The 20,008-nt window shown below is 44.6% G+C and overlaps 1 protein-coding gene across 1 annotated transcript in view; it reads right to left on the bottom strand.

The window, feature by feature from the left end:
• setd3 (SET domain containing 3, actin histidine methyltransferase) overlaps positions 1 to 20,008 on the bottom strand; it is a 73,406-nt gene that overhangs the window by 31,710 nt on the left and 21,688 nt on the right. The window contains exons 4-7 of the mRNA XM_080750750.1: positions 19,113 to 19,261; positions 18,814 to 18,886; positions 15,704 to 15,960; positions 1,604 to 1,662 (exon numbers count right to left, since the gene is read on the bottom strand). Coding sequence (XP_080606876.1) covers positions 1,604 to 1,662; positions 15,704 to 15,960; positions 18,814 to 18,886; positions 19,113 to 19,261 — 538 coding nt within the window. The remainder of the gene's footprint in view (positions 1 to 1,603; positions 1,663 to 15,703; positions 15,961 to 18,813; positions 18,887 to 19,112; positions 19,262 to 20,008) is intronic.

Raw genomic sequence — 20,008 nt, 5'->3', positions numbered from 1 at the left:
GTTACCATGGTAACCAACAGCCGTTCGGGCATTCACTTGTTTCATCCTGGCTGCAGAAACATGGATAGACCTTCTTTTCTCATATCGCACATTTGGTCAAAACGGCCAGTTTTCTATGGACCGTAACTTACACACGGATCATCGCGGTTCTATTTTTCCTTCTCCGTGTGAAAGAAAAGACTTTCGTGAAAGCACAAAGTGCACGGAGCCGTCTAAAATCAGGTAAATACAATAGGAAAAATCCTTGGCAGTTAATGTACATTAGTTATGGCAAAACTATGGCAGTTAAGTGTCCAAGTAAAACAAAAACTGCAAACTCTCTTTAAATTACCACTGATGACACACACACACACACACACACACACGCATGCACACGCACACACAAGTTCCTCCTGACAACATTGCCCACCAGGAGCGGAGACTTGCATCAGATGAAGGGGGGGTTGGAGGTGTGTGTGTGTGTGCGCGCGCGCGTGGAGATAAAAGGAGGCCCTGGCGATAAATTATTCCCTCAAAGATAATTTGGCTCCTAATGAAATAACAATGAGAACAAAAACGTCCCATTTTGTGTGTGTGTGTGTGTGTGTGTGTGTGTGTGTGTGTGTGTGTGTGTGTGTGTGTGTGTGTGTTGGGGGCTTGTTCCAGATTCCAGGGCGATTTCACGCACACAGTAAAATCCTCAGTGTGTTAATTTATAGCCTACATTTGTAACTTTCTTTGACAAGGTGGAGACAAACTTACATGTTTGATTGCATCTCATAGGGAACAGTTGACAGTTAAAGGAAGAGTGAAAAGTGGTAATCACAATAATCAGTCATCAGTGTTCACTGTTCATTTCTCCGTTTTGTAATTCTGAGAGGGGGGGACAAATGGAACCAAATGGACCCTTTACGGGTCCATTTGGTTCCATTTGTCCCCTCTCGGCTCCTCCCAAGAGTTAACCCATTCAGAACGCGTACACATTATGGTGTATCATTATTTTATGCTTTAACTATTGAAAAATAGCAGATATACAAGCTCACAGCACGGCACCGAGTGCCGCGCTGTGAGCTTGTAGATCTGCTATTTTTGAAAAATCGTGAAAATTTGATTTTTTTACCCGATTCTATAAGTGTCTTTTGAATCCTTCTAAGGTTTCTATGTCAGCAATCTGGCTAGCCATCGTCAAAGAAAATGTCCTTTTCACTTAACTGGAGCTCAGTTAGTCTTGTTCTTGAGAGACTACTATGTCAACTCTTTCATGTGAAGGACCCCAAAAATGATATGAATTTGGCCACGGACCCCCATCTCAAAATATCTAGTTCCAGGGACCCCCCGGAAGCAAAATTTGAGTTAGAAAAGTTCGCTTAAAAAAGACATATATTCAAAGATTTTCACACATTTTCACGACTTTTCAAAATAGCAGATCTACAAGCTCACTGCGCGGCACTCGGTGCCGCGCTGTGAGCTTGTATATCTGCTATTTTTTCAACAGTTAACGCATTCAATAATCCTAGGCCTATGAACAGCGTTGGAGGAAGAATGTGGCCAATTTGCAAAACAGGCCAAGACACAGGTAACCTCTCTCTCTCTCTCTCTCTCTCTTTCTAACACACACACTGACCTGTAGTCGTCGAACGTGAAGGCGTCCTTCAAGGACAGTTTGCTTGCAGTGGGATGAGTCTGGAGAGAGAGAGAGAGAGAGAGAGAGAGAGAGAGAGAGAGAGAGAGAGAGAGAGAAAGGGAAAAAAACTCAAATCAGTGTGTGAATTTCATTATGCAGGACGGACTGTCTAACGGGGATATGCCTAACAAGAAGGCGTGGGAGTAAGGGGCTAGTGTCACCGTGTGTGTGTGTGTGTGTGTGTGTGTGTGTGTGTGTGTGTGTGTGTGTGTGTGTGTGTGTGCCTATGTATAGTGTACTTGTGAGGACTAAATGTCCCCACCGAGCACAATAGTAGAGTTTGAGAAACGGACAGTTCGAGGACAATCTTCCTCGTTCTTCACACAAGATACTGTCACACAGCAGGGCATGACATTAACTCATACAGTGCCAAACGACTTTCAGATCAACTATCTCACTATGGACTTCCCTGCCAAATGACTTAAATCGACTTTTACTTAGAAAAAAATCCAATTTTTTTTTTTTTTTTGACCCCATTAAATCTAGTAAACATGATTTCAATCGCGATTTTGCATGTTCCACCCCCCATACAACCCCATCTTTCATACAGGGCAGCCATCTTTGCTTACATAACATGTAAAACATAATGGCTATTTTCTCAAGAATGCCTGAACGGATTTCCAATCTGATTTTTTTTGTTTGAAAGCTGTGAACAGCCTGCACAAACATGGTGCATGATCTGTGCATGGGCGTGCATGATCTGTGCACTATAAATTACATGGGAGTCTATGGAGATTTTATGGCAATAATGCCATTAGAAGGCATATTTAATTTGGCAGTAACTGAGTTAAGGCTTGTCCTGTTGTCCGGGACAACCGATACGTCTTCATGGACAAGTTCATTAAACATGTACTTGTCCATTGGACACGTGGCTCTTGGTTTCCGCTTTTTCTGTGACGCTCCAAGCATCTTTGTGTAATCCAACATTTCATTCTAATTGATCGAAAAGGCTTAGGCTGAAGCTCAAAGCTTATCATTGCCTATCCTTTCTACGTATGGATATAACAGTTCATTGTGAATGAAAACTCAAACTATATTCCATATTTACATACAAAAAACTATTTACACTGTTCGTAATAAAGTGAACACTAAAAAATTATGATTCAATATTTGCATTCAAGGCTTCATGCTATCTATAGTCTACTGTATGCAGACTATGGACTGCCGATACTATGGAGTGGAAGGGGCCGGGGGGATGGCCAAGAATTGGTAAAGGGGCGAGGTCGCATGTCACCCTGAGGCGTCTTACTAGTATGTTAACCCATTTAGGCCTAGAATTATTTAACGCTTTAACCAGTGAAAAATAGCAGATATACAAGCTCACAGCGCGGCACCGAGTGCCGCGCTGCGAGCTTGTAGATCTGCTATTTTTGAAAAAGTCATGAAAATGTGTGCAAATCTTTGAATATATGTATTTTCAAAGCAAAAGGTTGTAACTCAAATTTTGCTTCTGTGGGGTCCCTGGAACTAGATATTTTGAAATGGGGGTCCGTGGCCAAATACATATCATTTTGGGGGTCCTTCACATGAAAAGGTTTGAGAACCACTGACATACAGTAGTAGTGTCTCAAGAACAGACTAACTGAGCTCCATTCAAGTGAAAAGGACCTTTTCTTTGACGATGGCTGGCCAGATTGCTGACATAGAAACATAGGTTTTTCAAAAAAACTTTAGGATTCAAAAGACACTTATAGAATCGGGTCAAAATTCAAATTTTCAAGATTTTTCAAAAAATAGCAGATCTACAAGCTCGCAGCGCGGCACTCGGTGCCGCGCTGTGAGCTTGTAGATCTGCTATTTTTTTTATATTTAAAGCATAAAATATTGCGTCATATTGTGTTCAGGCCTAAATGGGTTAATGTCCTCACAAGCACAGTAATACAAACGTGCGTGTGTGTGTGTGTGAGACAAGAGAGAGCGAGCGAGCAGGAAGGGTCCGTCGGAGCAGGGAGGGTACGGGTAAGGGGGGAGGGGGGAGGGTGTTCGGGGGGCTGGGATGGAGATCAGGGTGACGCTAGCCCCCCATACATCACTGTCAACTTAATTTGTTGTGCCCAGCAGCCGTCATAAATCTGCCTCATCAATTTGGGCCTGACATGGCCAGTGAGAGAGAGAGAGAGTGTGTGTGTGTGTGTGTGTGTGTGTGTGCGTGTGTGTGTGTGTGTGCGTGCGTGTGCGACTGTGCGTGTGCGACTGTGCGTGTGTCCGTCCATCGATGCCAGTGGAATCTCCATTTAAAGCCACCGGCAACCTCCAAGGGCTCATTTGCAAACTGGCCTAAGCTTAGTTTGCAAGAAGAGAGAGAGAGAGAGAGAGAGAGAGAGAGAGAGAGAGAGAGAGAGAGAGAGAGAGAGAGAGAGAGAGAGAGAGAGGTGGTGATGGAGAGATGGGAGATGGAGACATAGCAGAGTGGGAGAGGCGGGGGTGGAGCGAGAGAGCGAGCAAGCGAGCGCGGGGAGTTTAGCGTGCCGTGTATATGCGAGATGGAAAATGAGGGAGGTACAAATGGGGGGGGGGGGGGACACACAAGAAAAAGAGAAAATGAAAAGAATAGAAATAGAGGGTTAGAGAGAGAGAGAGACAAGCCAGACTGCGGAAGTTAAGATGGAACAGTGAATAGGACTGTGTTCTAACGCAGGGGTCTTCAACAGGGGGTCCGGGATCCCTAGGGGGTCCTCAGAGTTACTACAGGGGGTCCTCCAAATCTTGGTGTGATAGAAACCTTTTTCTCCTTTTTTTATAGTGAACCCTAGCGGGCCCCCCAAGTGTAAAAAATGAGCACATGTGCAAAAATTACCAAATGACCACCCCAACGGGGCTGCTCACGGGGAATTCCTGGGGACCACCCACTCCTGGTGCTCCAGAACGGATGCAAAAGTGGTGACGCCCCCAGTGGAGGACCCCCTCCACTGCAGCTCACATAAAATGCCGTAACTCGGCCTAGGAGCGTCCGGGAGAGCCGGGGCCGGTACCTATTCGTCCGCCAAGGCAACGCGGAGACCCCACCCCTCATTTCTCACATGGCCCTCTTCTAGCGCCACCTTCAGGCCGATTTTTACAACACATTTTTGCCCACTACTCCTACAGTTTTGGCCCTAAAATCACGCAAATTGCTACACAATATGTCTACACTCATCCCATCAACATGAATCTGTCCCATATAGCGCCACCTTCAGGCCCATTTTTAAAAACACATTTTTGGACACTGCTCCTACAGATGTTGCCCTAAAATCACGAAAATCACTACACAGTATGTCTACACTCATGTCATCAACATGGCTCAGGCAGATTTTGGAAAAACACATTTTTGCCCTATTTGTGGAGATAAGTGACCTACGGTCGCTTATCTCCCGATTAGGGAGTCTTACTGGTAGTGAACCCTAGCGTCCATATTCCTAAAACCTTAGCCAAAGACAGCAGATCTACAAGCTCACAATGCCTTGCGTGTTGTTGATTTATAATAAACTATTTATTTTTGGCAAAGAGGTTTGGTTTAGAGGGGAAAAAGAGCAGACTAAGTACAGAGCGAAAGGTCAAGTTTATTAAGTAATGACGGTTCAAGTGGTTAAATATCTGAAAACATGAATTGACACGTATCCAAAATACACTGATGAGCACGTGTGGCTGTTATTTGTGCGTCTCGAGAACCGTCCCTGTGAACGAGCTCCGGTTTAAGACCCACGAGCACGCCCATGCACGTTCCTCGATCGCGCACATCACGGCTTGAACCCGAAGTGTCTTGAACGTTTTTTTTTTTTTTTTTTTTTTTGACATTTGGAACCATTTTCCAGCTGACTTTGGCAGTCAAAATCAGTGTTTCTCAACCGCTGTGCCGCGGACCTCAAGTGTGCCCTTTTAAATTTCAAAGGGAACGGGGGTACCCAGATGACAGTGAAGTCACGATTTATGGACTTTAAGACCTTTTAATAACTACGCACGCACCCCGTTGAAGTACAGTACTCGAGTAAAAATACTTTCGTTACTGTCCATCACCCCCCTCCCCTACCCTCCCCTCATGTTGGTTTGTTGATATAGGCGAGAGGTCCCTGAGGATCAGCACCCAAACGCCTCTCACCTTAACCAGCACTCGGCTAACCCTAGCTTATCTTTTAATGGCTGTCGACATAGCAGAGGGCTCAACACCCTCTCTCTCTCACTCACTCCATACCCCGGGCCCCCTTCCCACCCCCCTTCTCTAAGCGACACTTACAACACACAACGGCGCACGCACACACAAGGGCAGCGTATACATTTACACACACACACACACACACACACACACACAGACTGTGATAGGTGAGAGGAGCAGAGTTGAGATGGGTCAGGTAATCTGCACTACAGGCTATTATCCATCTTCCAAACCCTTTTTCTCAATTTTTTGGGGGTCCCTCCTACTCCTCTCCTCTGCCTTCGACCCTTCTCCTCGGCTCGACCGACGTCTATCTCCCGCTTCCATCTGTGCCGTCGCTTTTTCTAAGGGAAACCAATTTTTGGTGCAGCGCGGTATCAGGAAGGTTAGTCGGGCTTCACTGAAATTGTATGTATTGCAGCCCCGTGTGTGAGCGGGTGCGTTGTGTGTGTGAGCGCGAGTGTGCTGCAACGCGACCCCGGTCAGCTTTGTGCTGTGCGATCTTCATTGGACCTGGCGGACGAACACCGAACAGACTCTCTTGCCGCACATACACACCAGCCTAGTCTTGGATAAAGACTATCATAGATGCATTTTATCAAGTCTGACATTTACTCACGTATCTAGGATAGGCTTGGTCTCAGTCTCTCTATACTAGTCACTGGAAAAGTCAGTTTTTTGCCACTCAGTAGGCGTTCCCGCATAACTTCCGGGTATGCTGACGATGTCACGCACATACCCTCTATTAGAGGTGCAGAGTCTTGCTCAAGGACACTTGGACAGGAACTCTGGGGGAGCCCAGGATCGAACTGGGAACCTTCCGGTTGCCAAGCGGCCACTCTAACCTTGAGCCACAGCCGCCCCACAAGACACACACACACACAAGCCCCTGCAGAGGCTGAGGCATACACACACCGATCTACCTGTTCAAAAACTATTTACTTGGGAATTATGTTCAATATGAGCGGGTGGCTTAAAGGAGCCATTGTGGGTGTTTTTGTTACTCTGAGAGCAAGAGGGTAGGGCTGTCACAATTATTTTGTCATAATCGTCATAATTGTGAATGTTGAAAAATGTCCGAAATAGTGGAAATAGCAGATCTACAAGCTCACAACGCGTCGCATCGCGACGCGTTGTGAGCTTGTAGATCGGCTATTTCCACTATCAAAGTTATTTTTTAAGTAGTAAGTTGTCAAATATGTCAGTAATTTCTTTGTAAATTTAGGTTGTGTCATATCTACCATGTACAACTTCAAAGCCTAAAAGCCAAACAGAAATGTAATTATCAACGACAAAAACACAATTAAATCGTTAATCACCAATTATTTGAGTGACAATTAATCGTCATGTAAAATGTCATATCGTGACAGCCCTACAAGAGGGTACAAATACATGGTAGGCTACATGCCAAAACAGTTGGCTAATAATATGGGGTTGTGAGATCAAAAGGTTTGAGAACCCCTCTCATAGGGGATTCCAAATGAACCCTTACAGGTCTACAACTCAGAGAGTACACATGGAACCAAGTGGAGCTTGATGCTGAGGCTGAGTGGAACGGAAAGAAGTGAAGTTCTACAGGAGTTCTTCACTCTTTGACAAGGAGACGTCATTCAGGTGCAGTTTTACTGCAAACACTCCTTTAAAAGGACCTGGACCAAAAGCATGCAAAAAGTGAGTAGGTGGCAAACGCACAGACACACACGCACACTTATACACACATACACACACAGCTGCAGCTTGAGCTCTTGATGCATTAGCATCACCAGACAAGGTTCATCCATCATGTGCCACTGTGGAGTGTGCGTGCGTGTGCGTGTGTGTGTGTGTGTGTGTGTGTGTGTGTGTGTGTGTGTGTGTGTGTGTGTGTGTGTGTGCGCGTGCGCGTGCATGTTGCCACGTGGCTGCATTAGAAAGAGAGAGAGAGATAGAAAGTGGCAAAGGCATGGATAGCATAAGTGGTAAAAGAGTGTGTGTGTGTGTGTGTGTGTGTGTGTGTGTGTGTGTGTGTGTGTGTGTGTGTGTGTGTGCGTTGTGCGTGTTCGTTCGAGAGGAGGGGAAAGCGCGAGCGAGTGAGCGAGCGAAGGGGTGACACTAAAAAAGGTAAAGTGAGGGTCCCGTAAATCAATTAGCCGACGGAGCCCTGACACGGTGCGAACGCTCGTGGGTATCACGCATCAGCGAGGCCCGCTAATTGGCTAAGCGCAGGTGGCCGGCGCTCCTATCGGAGAGGAGACGGAAGCTACGCGGAGGACACGCTAGGTTCATCCCTGTGTCTGTGTGCAGGGGCGTCACAAGGGGGGGGAGTGGGACCGAGTTACTAGGGCCCAAGTTGGAGGGGTCTTAATTATTTTATACTTTAGCTATTGAAAAATAGCAGATATACAAGCTCACAGCGCGGCACCGAGTGCCGCGCTGCGAGCTTGTAGATCTGCTATTTTTGAAAAGTATTGAAAATGTGTGCAAAGCTTTGAATATATGTTTTTTTTTAAGCGAACATTTTTAACTCAAATTTTGCTTCTGGGGGGTCCCTGGAACTAAGTATTTTGAGATGGGGGTCCGTGGCCAAATACATATCATTTTGGGGGTCCTTCGCATGAGAAAATGTGAGCACCACTGACATAGAAACATACGTTTTTTTTTTTTAGAAGGATTTGAAATATTCAAAGACTTGCACACATTTTCAAGATTTTTCAAAAAAATAGCAGATCTACTAGCTCACAAGCTCGCACCGAGTGCCGTGCTGTAAGCTTGTATATCTGTTATTTTTCAATAGTTAAAGCGCAAAATAACGCAGTGAATCCTTGTACCCAGGGCCCAGCATTTGGTGCGACACCCCTGGCAGTGGAGTAAGTAATAACCCATTTAGGGCCTAGAATTATTGAATGCTTTAACCAGTGAAAAATAGCAGATATACAAGCTCACAGCGCGGCACCGAGTGCCGCGCTGCGAGCTTGTAGATCTGCTATTTTTGAAAAAGTCGTGAAAATGTGTGCAAATCTTTGACTGTATGTATTTTCAAAGCGAACGTTTGTAACTCAAATTTTGCTTCTGGGTGGTCCCTGGAACTAGATATTTTGAAATGGGGGTCCGTGGCCAAATAAATATCATTTTGGGGGTCCTTCACATGAAAAGGTTTGAGAACCACTGACATAGTAGTCTCTCAAGAACAGACCAACTGAGCTCCAGTGAAGTGAAAAGGACCTTTTCTTTGACGATGGCTGGCCAGATTGCTGACATAGAAACATAGGTTTTTTCCAAAAATCTTAGAAGGATTCAAAAGACACTTATAGAATCGGGTCAAAATTCTAATTTTCACGATTTTTCAAAAATAGCAGATCTACAAGCTCGCAGCGCGGCACTCGGTGCCGCGCTGTGAGCTTGTATATCTGCTATTTTTTTTTATATTTAAAGCATAAAATATTGCGTCATAATGTGTTCAGGCCTAAATGGGATAAAGTAGTAGCCTAGAGCTCCAAAGTTCTCAAACGTATTCATGTCAGGGACCGCCAAATTGACATGTATAATATTTCATTTCACCGAGTGCCGCGCTGCGAGCTTGTAGATCTGCTATTTTTGAAAAGTATTGAAAATGTGTGCAAAGCTTTGAATATATGTTTTTTTTTAAGCGAACATTTTTAACTCAAATTTTGCTTCTGGGGGGTCCCTGGAACTAAGTATTTTGAGATGGGGGTCCGTGGCCAAATACATATCATTTTGGGGGTCCTTCGCATGAGAAAATGTGAGCACCACTGACATAGAAACATACGTTTTTTTTTTTTAGAAGGATTTGAAATATTCAAAGACTTGCACACATTTTCAAGATTTTTCAAAAAAATAGCAGATCTACTAGCTCACAAGCTCGCACCGAGTGCCGTGCTGTAAGCTTGTATATCTGTTATTTTTCAATAGTTAAAGCGCAAAATAACGCAGTGAATCCTTGTACCCAGGGCCCAGCATTTGGTGCGACACCCCTGGCAGTGGAGTAAGTAATAACCCATTTAGGGCCTAGAATTATTGAATGCTTTAACCAGTGAAAAATAGCAGATATACAAGCTCACAGCGCGGCACCGAGTGCCGCGCTGCGAGCTTGTAGATCTGCTATTTTTGAAAAAGTCGTGAAAATGTGTGCAAATCTTTGACTGTATGTATTTTCAAAGCGAACGTTTGTAACTCAAATTTTGCTTCTGGGTGGTCCCTGGAACTAGATATTTTGAAATGGGGGTCCGTGGCCAAATAAATATCATTTTGGGGGTCCTTCACATGAAAAGGTTTGAGAACCACTGACATAGTAGTCTCTCAAGAACAGACCAACTGAGCTCCAGTGAAGTGAAAAGGACCTTTTCTTTGACGATGGCTGGCCAGATTGCTGACATAGAAACATAGGTTTTTTCCAAAAATCTTAGAAGGATTCAAAAGACACTTATAGAATCGGGTCAAAATTCTAATTTTCACGATTTTTCAAAAATAGCAGATCTACAAGCTCGCAGCGCGGCACTCGGTGCCGCGCTGTGAGCTTGTATATCTGCTATTTTTTTTTATATTTAAAGCATAAAATATTGCGTCATAATGTGTTCAGGCCTAAATGGGATAAAGTAGTAGCCTAGAGCTCCAAAGTTCTCAAACGTATTCATGTCAGGGACCGCCAAATTGACATGTATAATATTTCATGCCAGGGACCCCCGCAGAAGATGAGATCTGTGTCGCAAGAATGTTCCTCGATGTTGGATCTGCGGTTTCCGGATCCCAACTCTATGTGACAGCCACGCACCCCAAATGGGCAGAGAGAGTCAGAGAGAAGGTGGAGAGAGTGAGTTTGAGAGCGAGTGTGAGAGAGACTTCAACGTTTTCAGGCCAAGGACCCCTTAGGTGAGAGAGAGATGAAGCAGGGACCCCCACACAACCTGTTCATAGATACCATATAGTTTCATTGTTTGACTGCACAATCATCAGTGTATTTTGGATTCATGTCAATTTGTGTTTTCAGATATTTAACCACTTGAAGCGTCAATACTTAATAAACTTGACCTTTCATTCTGTAATTAGTCTGCTCTTTCCCCCCTCAACATCAAAGCTCTTTGCCAAAGATAGCTGATCTACAAGCTCACAACGCCTCGTTGAGAGCTTGTATAACGGCTATTTTCAGCAAAGCGGTTTGGTGTAGAGGTCAAAGAGAGAAGACCAAGTACATAGTGAAAGGTCAAATGTACTATGCATCGATGATTGAATTGACTAAAGTGTCTGGGAAAAAAAAAAACATTAGAATCGAACATAGACCGATGACAGTGGTGTCAAACAAGTCGATGAAAATCAGCATAACGCATTTATACAATATGTAAAGGAGGTCCCTGCTTCATCTCTCTCTCAGTTAAGGGGGTCCTTGGCCTGAAAAGGTTGAAGACCCCTGATGTACACGCTCAGAGTTGTGGTCATTCTCTTAACCCATTTAGGCCTGAACACATTATGACGCAATATTTTATGCTTTAACTATTGAAAAATAGCAGATATACAAGCTCACAGCGCGGCACCGAGTGCCGCGCTGCGAGCTTGTAGATCTGCTATTTTTGAAAAATCGTGAAAATTAGAATTTTGACCCGATTCTATAAGTGTCTTTTGAATCCTTCTAAGGTTTTTGGAAAAAACCTATGTTTCTATGTCAGCAATCTGGCCAGCCATCGTCAAAGAAAAGGTCCTTTTCACTTAACTGGAGCTCAGTTAGTCTGTTCTTGAGAGACTACTATGTCAGTGATGCTCAAACCTTTTCATGTGAAGGACTCCCAATATGATATTTATTTGGCCACGGACCCCCATTTCAAAATATTTAGTTCCAGGGACCACCCAGAAGCAAAATTTGAGTTACAAACGTTCGCTTTGAAAATACATATATTCAAAGATTTGCACACATTTTCATGACTTTTTCAAAAATAGCAGATCTACAAGCTCGCTGTGAGCTTGTATATCTGCTATTTTTCAAAGCCTTCAATCATTTCTAGGCCTATAATGTGTTTCTAGTAATATTATTATGCGTGTGCGCGGCGCGCGCACCCGCCTGTTTGCGTCGCCCGCTCATACGTTGAACAAAGAGAGGTCGGGACATACAAGAGAGGGAGATTGGGAGGGGAGGAGGGGTGGTGGAGGGGGGCAGAAGAGAGAGTTTTTTTTTCTTTTTTCTTTTCCTTGTGCGTCAGTCTGTCTCTCTCTACTCTACATGTGTGTGGAGGAGCAGAGCGGAGCAGGGGAAGGTGCAATCAGGTCAATTCAATTCAAAGCCAATGCGACAAGCTAATTTTCCTGCCCGGTCATCTGAGGCCCGCCTCCATGGAGGAGGAGGAGGAGGGGTGGGGGAGGGGAGAAGGGGAGAGAGAGAGAGAGGTTGACATTGACAGTAGTCATTACATTGACACCAAGAGGAGGGGGGGAGGTAGGGTGTGTGTGTGTGTGTGTGGGGGGGAGAACATACAAGTGGGGGGGAGAAGGAGGAAGAGATGAAGGGATGAGGGGTGTAAAAATGTAAAGGTGAGGAGGAGGAGTGGAGGAGTGCAACGAAAGGGGAGATGCCTGGAACGAACACACACACAATGGTGGGAAAAATTACTCAAATGTTTTTTTTAAAAGGGGAACACCACTTATTTTCAACATTGAACTATTCCGAACGGGTACACATCATTGTGTATCATTATTTTATGCTTTAGCTATTGAAAAATAGCAGATATACAAGCTCACAGCGCGGCACCGAGTGCCGCGCTGCGAGCTTGTAGATCTGCTATTTTTTGAAAAATCGTGAAAATTTGAATTTTGACCCGATTCTATAAGTGTCTTTTGTATCCTTCTAAGGTTTGAGGGGTGTAAAAATGTAAAGGTGAGGAGGAGGAGTGGAGGAGTGCAAGGAAAGGGGAGATGCAGCGAAAGACGAGGGGACAGGACACTGACACACACACGCGCGCGTGCGCGCACCCCCGTGTCTCAAGCCAAGCGCAGAGGAGAGCTCAAAGGAATTTGGGGGGGGGGAATAATATGTCACACGTTTTGCCTTCAAGGCGGTGGCCACTTCGGTCATGAAGGGGGTTTCATCATTCTCAGTACCTCTGCTGTTACGTTATGCAGTCAACCTTGAACTTTGAACTTGAACTTTACATTACAATGTATCTGCTATTTTCAAACAGTTTGTACTTTTACTTTTGGTACATTTTGATGCCAACAGTTTTATACTTTTACTCAAGTGCTTTCTGAATTCCAGACTTTTCACTTGTAACAAGAGTATTTCTATACTGATAGTATTGATACTTTTACCTAAGTAAAATATCGTCACTGTCGGGCAGAAACCTCGTATCTCCAAGTTTCAAATGTGTAGGTCTTTTGGTAAAGCAAAGCCCTGCGTCATCATACAAGACTGTCACACAAAACTAGTGAAAACAGCCGATCTACAAGCACACAAGGCCTCGCGATGCGAGGCGTTGTGTGCTTGTAGATCTGCTGTTTTCACTAGTTTAGTACAACGAACGGTTTTGGACATACAAGGTTTCCACCCGACAACAGCGATATGTGAGTACTTTTTTCCCCACCACTGACAGCAAGGAGATGTGCAAGAAGAAATCAAGCGACATGCCCTTTTTGCAAGGCGCAACACCAGTCCAATGTCTCCCCCTGCCGGTCAGGTTGTGGTACTGCACGCACACAGGTTCCTCTCTCTGCCCCCCTCTGTGTGTCATTGCTGGCTTATCAGGGGGAAAAGTGTGAAATTGAGTTCAAGAGGCCACTTTGCTCGTCTCCCTCTCTCTCCCTCTCCCTCTCTCCCCACTCCCTTCATCACCTCCCCTGTCCTCTCTCTCTCTCTCTCTCTACACCTCTGCAAACGTCTTAACTTGATTCCTCTGGCCGGACATGACACGTAGGGGCGAGAGACAAGACAATAGAGAGAGAGGGGCGAGGGTGAGAGAGAGATAGAGAGAGAGAGAGAGAGAGCGAGAGAGACATTGACGGTGAGGTAAATGTTACAACTGTAGCTCTGGAGATAAGGGTTGCCAAGCAGCAGCCCTATCTTTAATGCTGACCATAATTCCTCCTGGTCAAACCAGCCAAGAGTGGTTCAACTGACCTCTACCCTGACCCGAGGCCACAGCCGCGTGTCTGAGCACTGAGACCAACAGGGACAGACAGTCAGCTCAAACATGTTGGCGAGACGGGTTCCCGAAGGGTTCCCAGTTCGATCCCGGGCTCCCCCAGAGTTAGTGTCGAAGAGTCCTCGAGCAAGACTCTGAACCCCTAGTTGCTCCCGGTGAGCAGGTTGGTCCCTTGCATGGTTTCTTCCGTCATCGGTGTATGAATGTGTGTGTGAATGTAATGCACGATCTATGTGAAGCACTTTGGATGAAGGCGCTATATAAAATGACCCATTTACCATTATATGGAAAAAAAAAAAAAACTTGGTTAAAACACGGCGCTTTCCGCCCGACAGCGACATTATATAGCAGGGGTCTTCAATGTTTTCAGGCCAAGGACCCCTTAGCTGAGAGAGATGAAGCAGGGACCCCCAGATCCCATATAGTTTCATCGTTTGACAGCACAATCATCAGTGTATTTTGGATTCATGTCAATTTGTGTTATCAGATATTTAACCACTTGAACCGTCAATACTTAACTGTTCTGCTGCCCTTGACAGTCCTCACCGTCATTCAAATCGGTGACTACATGACGCCATTGACAGCGCTCACCGTCAATCTTACTGTATTTACAGTAAATGTATTAATACTTACAGTATGTAGCTCCGGTCGCATCGGTAATGTCCGCGATTTGTTTAAAATGCACGTTGGGCGTGCACGCGAAGTGAAGCTCCTCCATGTTAAGTCAATGGAGAGGCCCATAAAGAGACTTCATTTACTCCAAAATAGACTTTTAATCCCAAAGCACATCCCTAAACAGCACTAACAAGGCTCGGCTGGCGGCCGCCATGACACACTGTCACATGACACATGTCATGTGACTAGATGACGTAATCGTTGATGTCATTCACCATTCCGTGTGTGTACACACATTCCAGCCAGGCCTTTCACAATAACAGCGTGTGCCAATGGGAGGATCTGCGTGGCGTCAAAGAAAAGTTAACCCTTCATAGTAAGCAGCAGTTATTGTGTTAATAAACTTGACCTTTCACTCTGTACTTAGTCTGCTCTTTTTTCCCCTCTACACCAAACCTCTTTGCCGAGAATAGCCGATCTACAAGCTTACAATGCCTCGCAGCGCGAGGCGTTGTGAGCTTGAAGATCTGCTATTTTTGGCTAAAGTTCTCAGAATACGGGCACTAGGGTTCAAGTGTTAATATAAACTAGACCAGGTCACCTGGTCGTGCCAGACCCGCAATGAAAACTAGTATGGCACTGAACTAACACATGAACACACAGGATTTTATAGTCTCAGCAACAAAGCGTAGTGAGCTTGTAGATCGGCTGTTTTGACTAGTATGGCACTGAACTAACACATGAACACACAGGATTGTATAGGCTGAGCAGCTGGAAATGTTTGTGAGCTTGTAGATGGGCTGAGGAATTTATAGTGTCAGCAGCTCGTCAGCCAACTCAACTCAGCTGGTCCTGTACAGGTGACGGCACTCAAGGCAATCAGCCGAGCAAGGGAAGGGAGGGGCAGATGAGCAGGCACACTGAGGAAAAGAGGGACAGGCACACTGAGGAAAAGAGGGACCGACAGACCGACCGACCGACAAAGCCTTATGTAGGCCGACCCCCTGGGTCTGGCAAAAAGGAGAAAAAAAAGCTCCCATCATACAAAGATTTGGAGGACCCCCTGTGGTAACACAGAGGACCCCCTAGGGGTCCCTGACCCCCTGTTGAAGACCCTGTTGCACTATATAAATGCACCATTTATATTACGTGTGCGTCACGCGGTTGACCATCACCCACCTGCACCACCTTGTAGAAGTAGGCGTACTGCCGCGCCGTGTTCTTGTACTGGCTCAGCACGTCCTGCAGTACCTGCGTGCCCAGCAGGTGGCGCGCCTCGTCCTCGCGGTAGTAGAGCGGCGTGCTGTAGCTGAGCGGCAGCGCCTTGATGTAGGGCAGCCAGGGCGAGGCGGGGTCGGCCCGCTCACACAGCAGGTGCAGCGCCAGCGTCACGTTGCCCATAGCCTGCAGGATGCGGTCCTGGGCGTACAGGGTACCTGCGGGGGAGGCAGGGTTGTTTTTGACAGCAAATTTTGATTTGATCATAGTCTTTTGAATAAAATGTCTTTTAGTTTTAGTCATAATTTAGTCACCCTAACAGTTTTAGTCTAATTTTAGTTGACTAAATATCATACGATTTTAGTCGACTAAAGCTACAGTTGATTTAGTCAACTGTAGAATTGTATTTTGGCATCATAATGACTGATTTTACACTTGGTTGCGTGCTGAAAATAGCCGATCTACAAGCTCACAACGCGTCGCGCTGCGACGCGTTGTGAGCTTGTAGATCTGCCATTTTCAGCACGCAACACCTGAGAGCAACCAAACATAAAATGACTGTCTTCTCCACTAGTTTTAGTCTAGTTTTTTATTTTGTTGACGAAATTATCAATATATTTAGTCTTAGTTTTAGTCATCACAGCTTAGTTTTTCTTTCGTTTTTATTTCGTTTTCGTCAGTGAAAAAAACGCAGTCGACAAACAGTTTGTCATTGTTTTAGTCGACGAAATCAACACTGCGGGGGAGGCAGAGGGAAGTAAGGCTGGATTTGGACTGCAGTCAAATCTAGCCTGAATCTGATTTAGTTATAAAATCCTATCTTTTGGCCCGACCGTTCACACTGCATTTGCAAGTGACACAGATCTGATCTGTGTGTTCAGACTGATTCTTAACAACCTCAAGCCAAAGTGCCCTGCGTCGACATATCTGCTTTGGTTATCATGGTAACCACGTTGGCGTCATGACTTTTCTCTGTGTTTTTTGCATTTTTTAAATTTTCCTCTGACTTTGCAGTTAGGACCTTGTGAACCCATTTTCTGCCATGCTGTGAGATATGTCTTCATATATTGCCTTAATTGTTCCAGTACATTTCTCATGTACTCATGTAGCAAAGTGCTAGAAGGCGTTGAACTTCTCCGTCTGTCCACTGAATGCTGCCTGCCATTTCTTTTGTAGTGTATAACTACTAGAGGTTTGCGGGCCGAAGGCCCGCTCACATCTAGTTTAAAAAAAATAAAATAAAATAAAAAAAGTTAAAAAAAAAAAAAAAAAAAAGATAAAAAAAAATTTTGAGAAAAAAATTTTTTTGAGAAATTTTTGAGAAAATAAGTTTTTTGAGAAAAAACATTTTTTTTTGAAAAAAACATTTTTGAGAAAAAAACATTTTTGAGAAAAAAAAAATTGAGAAAAAAAAATTAGGATAAAAAAAAGTTTTGAAAAAAATAAGAAATAAAACGTATTGGTGATGTGTGCGTCTCTCTCTGTGCATTTCCCCCCCCCCCCCCCCCCCCCAAAGTGTGCGTCTCTCTCTGTGAAGTCCGTTGACTGTGGACTGCCCTGTGCCCTGTGCCTATGCTCGAGTGTGGGCGTGTCTCAAAGTCCGTTGACTGTGGACTGCCCTGTGTCCTGTGTCCGTTGACTGTGGGCTGCCCTGTGTCCTGTGCCCTGTGCCAAAGTGGGCTGCGGCCTTAAGCCAATTGTAAATATAAGATTATTTTCATTACACCCTTGCGCTCTTGTAAATCAAAATGCAATTCTCACACCTTAATGACATCAGTGGTGCTCGGGTCGCACTGCAAGTGACCTTTTGGACAGTTTGATATATGACTTGGCTCGCATTCAGACTGAGACACATCTTTAGAAATCAGATTTGAATCAGATTTGAAACCACCTCTGGATGTGGTTTGTAAAAATCGGATTTCATGTGATCTGCATGTGACCTGTCTGCATTTAGACTCATTTAAGCAAATCGGATTCCAATCTTGATGTGACACAGATCTGATTCAGACTGGATTTGGCTGGCAGTGTAAATCAGGCCTAAAAGTATCAATACGTCGATGTCGGGTGGAAACCTTGTATGTCCAAAACCTTCCCTTTTTTGGGGATATTTTAAAAACTATTTAAAAGAGTGAAAATAGACGATCTACAAGCACACGCCACGCGAGGCGTTGTGTGCAGATAGTAGATATTGTGCTTGTAGATCTGCTATTTTCACTAGTTTTGTACGACAGTCTTGTGTGATGAGGCAGGGCTTTGCTTTACGAAAGAAACGTACAAGTTCAAAGCTAGGAGACACAAGGTTTCTGCCCGACAGTGAAGAATACTGCAATGTAGAAATGCTCTGTTACAAGTACAAGTCTGGTAATCGAAATTTACTTGAATGAAAGTACAAAGGTATTGTTATCAAAATGTACTTAAAAGTTTCAAAAGTAGAAAGTACTCCTTGTGCAGAATGTCCCCATTTCACAAGTTTTCAAATGTATAAAAATGTATAAAGATCTTTTGAAAATAGCAGATCTACAGGCTAAGCTTGCAGATCGGCTATGTTCAAGTGGTTAATGTAATAATGATCAAAATCTCCTAGTAACTGAAGTTTCAAATAATTGTAGTGGAGTAAAAGTATCCACCTGTTTCCGCGAGAATTTACTGTAGCATTATTTGCGGGACACTTCCGGTTAACAGCAGACATACAAGCTCACGTCGTGTCGCAGATGCAACCATTGTGAGCTTGTAGATCACTCTTGGCTGCGGCGCCGGAAGCTGCCTGCACATTCTGCGCAATGCATGATGGGATGTTTGAGAAGTTGTGGATAGTATAGTAGGTTGGGCTTGTGGTGGACATTCTGGTCACCGACTTGCAAAATGAGTGGATAATAATATTTACCAGAAACACACAGAGTGCTAGCCCTGAATGACCATAACAGGTCTGTAACTATTGACTGTTCAAACGGAACCATTTGGTTCTATTTGTAGTAGCTGTCAGCTAGTTTAATGAGCCAAGTTCAGCAAACGCGAACGGACTGAACCCAAGCCTAACCCTGTGCTTCAGTCAGTATGTCAGCGAAGCTCACCCAGGACAGAGCTCTTGGCCGACTCCACGGTCATCAGCATCTTCCTGGGGACCCACAGGAACAACTCCTCTGCCTGCGCACGCACGCAAACACAAACACGCACACGCACACACACACAGACAATAAACATTTTTGGCCAGTGATTTCATGAATGCCATATAGGTTTTTGTTTGTTTGTTTGCCATAAGCACACTATGTTAGTTTCAACGATCATTAATGTATGAAAGAGTGTTTAAGATGGTTATTGGTTCCAAATATCGGTTCTGATTAACTGCCTTTTATTTCCTGGTCCGTCTCACCTTGATGGCCCTGGTGGCGCGGAGGCCGTAGCCCTCGTTTCCGAAGGAGGCGATCTGGAAGCCCTCGTGGGAGGCCCCGCACTCCTGGGCCCAGCTCATCAGCTCTTTGAAGTGGTCATCTCTGGTGCCGTCAAACTGCACCGAGATGCCTGGAACAAACACACACACATACAATGGTGAAAAAAAGTACTCAAATGTTTTACTTAACACTAGTGATGTCCGATATTGACTTTTTTACCGATAATCGATAACCGATAATATCCAACTCTTAATTCCAGATACCGATATTAACCGATACCGATACCGATATATGCTAATATTTTATCTAACAGGGATTCTCAACCATTTGAATTTCAAGGACTCCCAGTTTGAAATGCATTAGGCTACTGGACCCCCATTTAATGGCATTTATATATCGCTGGGACCTCAATTTATATTTTAAAATCATATTAAGAGTGTACAAATGGAATGGGTCCATTTGGTTCCATTTGTACACTAAGAGTTACAGACCTGTAAAGGTCCATTTGGTTCCATTTGTACACTCAGAGTTACAGACCCCTAAGGGTCCATTTGGTTCCATTTGTACACTCTAGAGTTACAGACCCATAAAGTTCCATTTGGTTTGATTTGTACACTCTAGAGTTACAGACTCATAAGGATCCCTGAGTCCCCAAACACTTTGAGAACCACTGTAACACTGTGTGTGTGTGTGTGTGTGTGTGTGTGTGTGTGTGTGTGTGTGTGTGTGTGTGTGTGTGTGTCTGTCTGTTGCTGCACGTCTAGCCAAGCAAACTAGCTACTTGTGTGAGCAACACACATCAAACAGAGGTCAGGTCAATAGTTGAATAGGCCTTAACGAGCGTCAATTAAGAGTACATTCCTCCACGGCTGTGTGG

The sequence above is a fragment of the Nannobrachium achirus genome, assembly GCF_963921795.1.
Source record: "Nannobrachium achirus genome assembly, chromosome: 20".
In the NCBI taxonomy this organism is placed as follows: domain Eukaryota; kingdom Metazoa; phylum Chordata; class Actinopteri; order Myctophiformes; family Myctophidae; genus Nannobrachium; species Nannobrachium achirus.
This window is presented reverse-complemented; position numbering and strand designations above follow the sequence as displayed.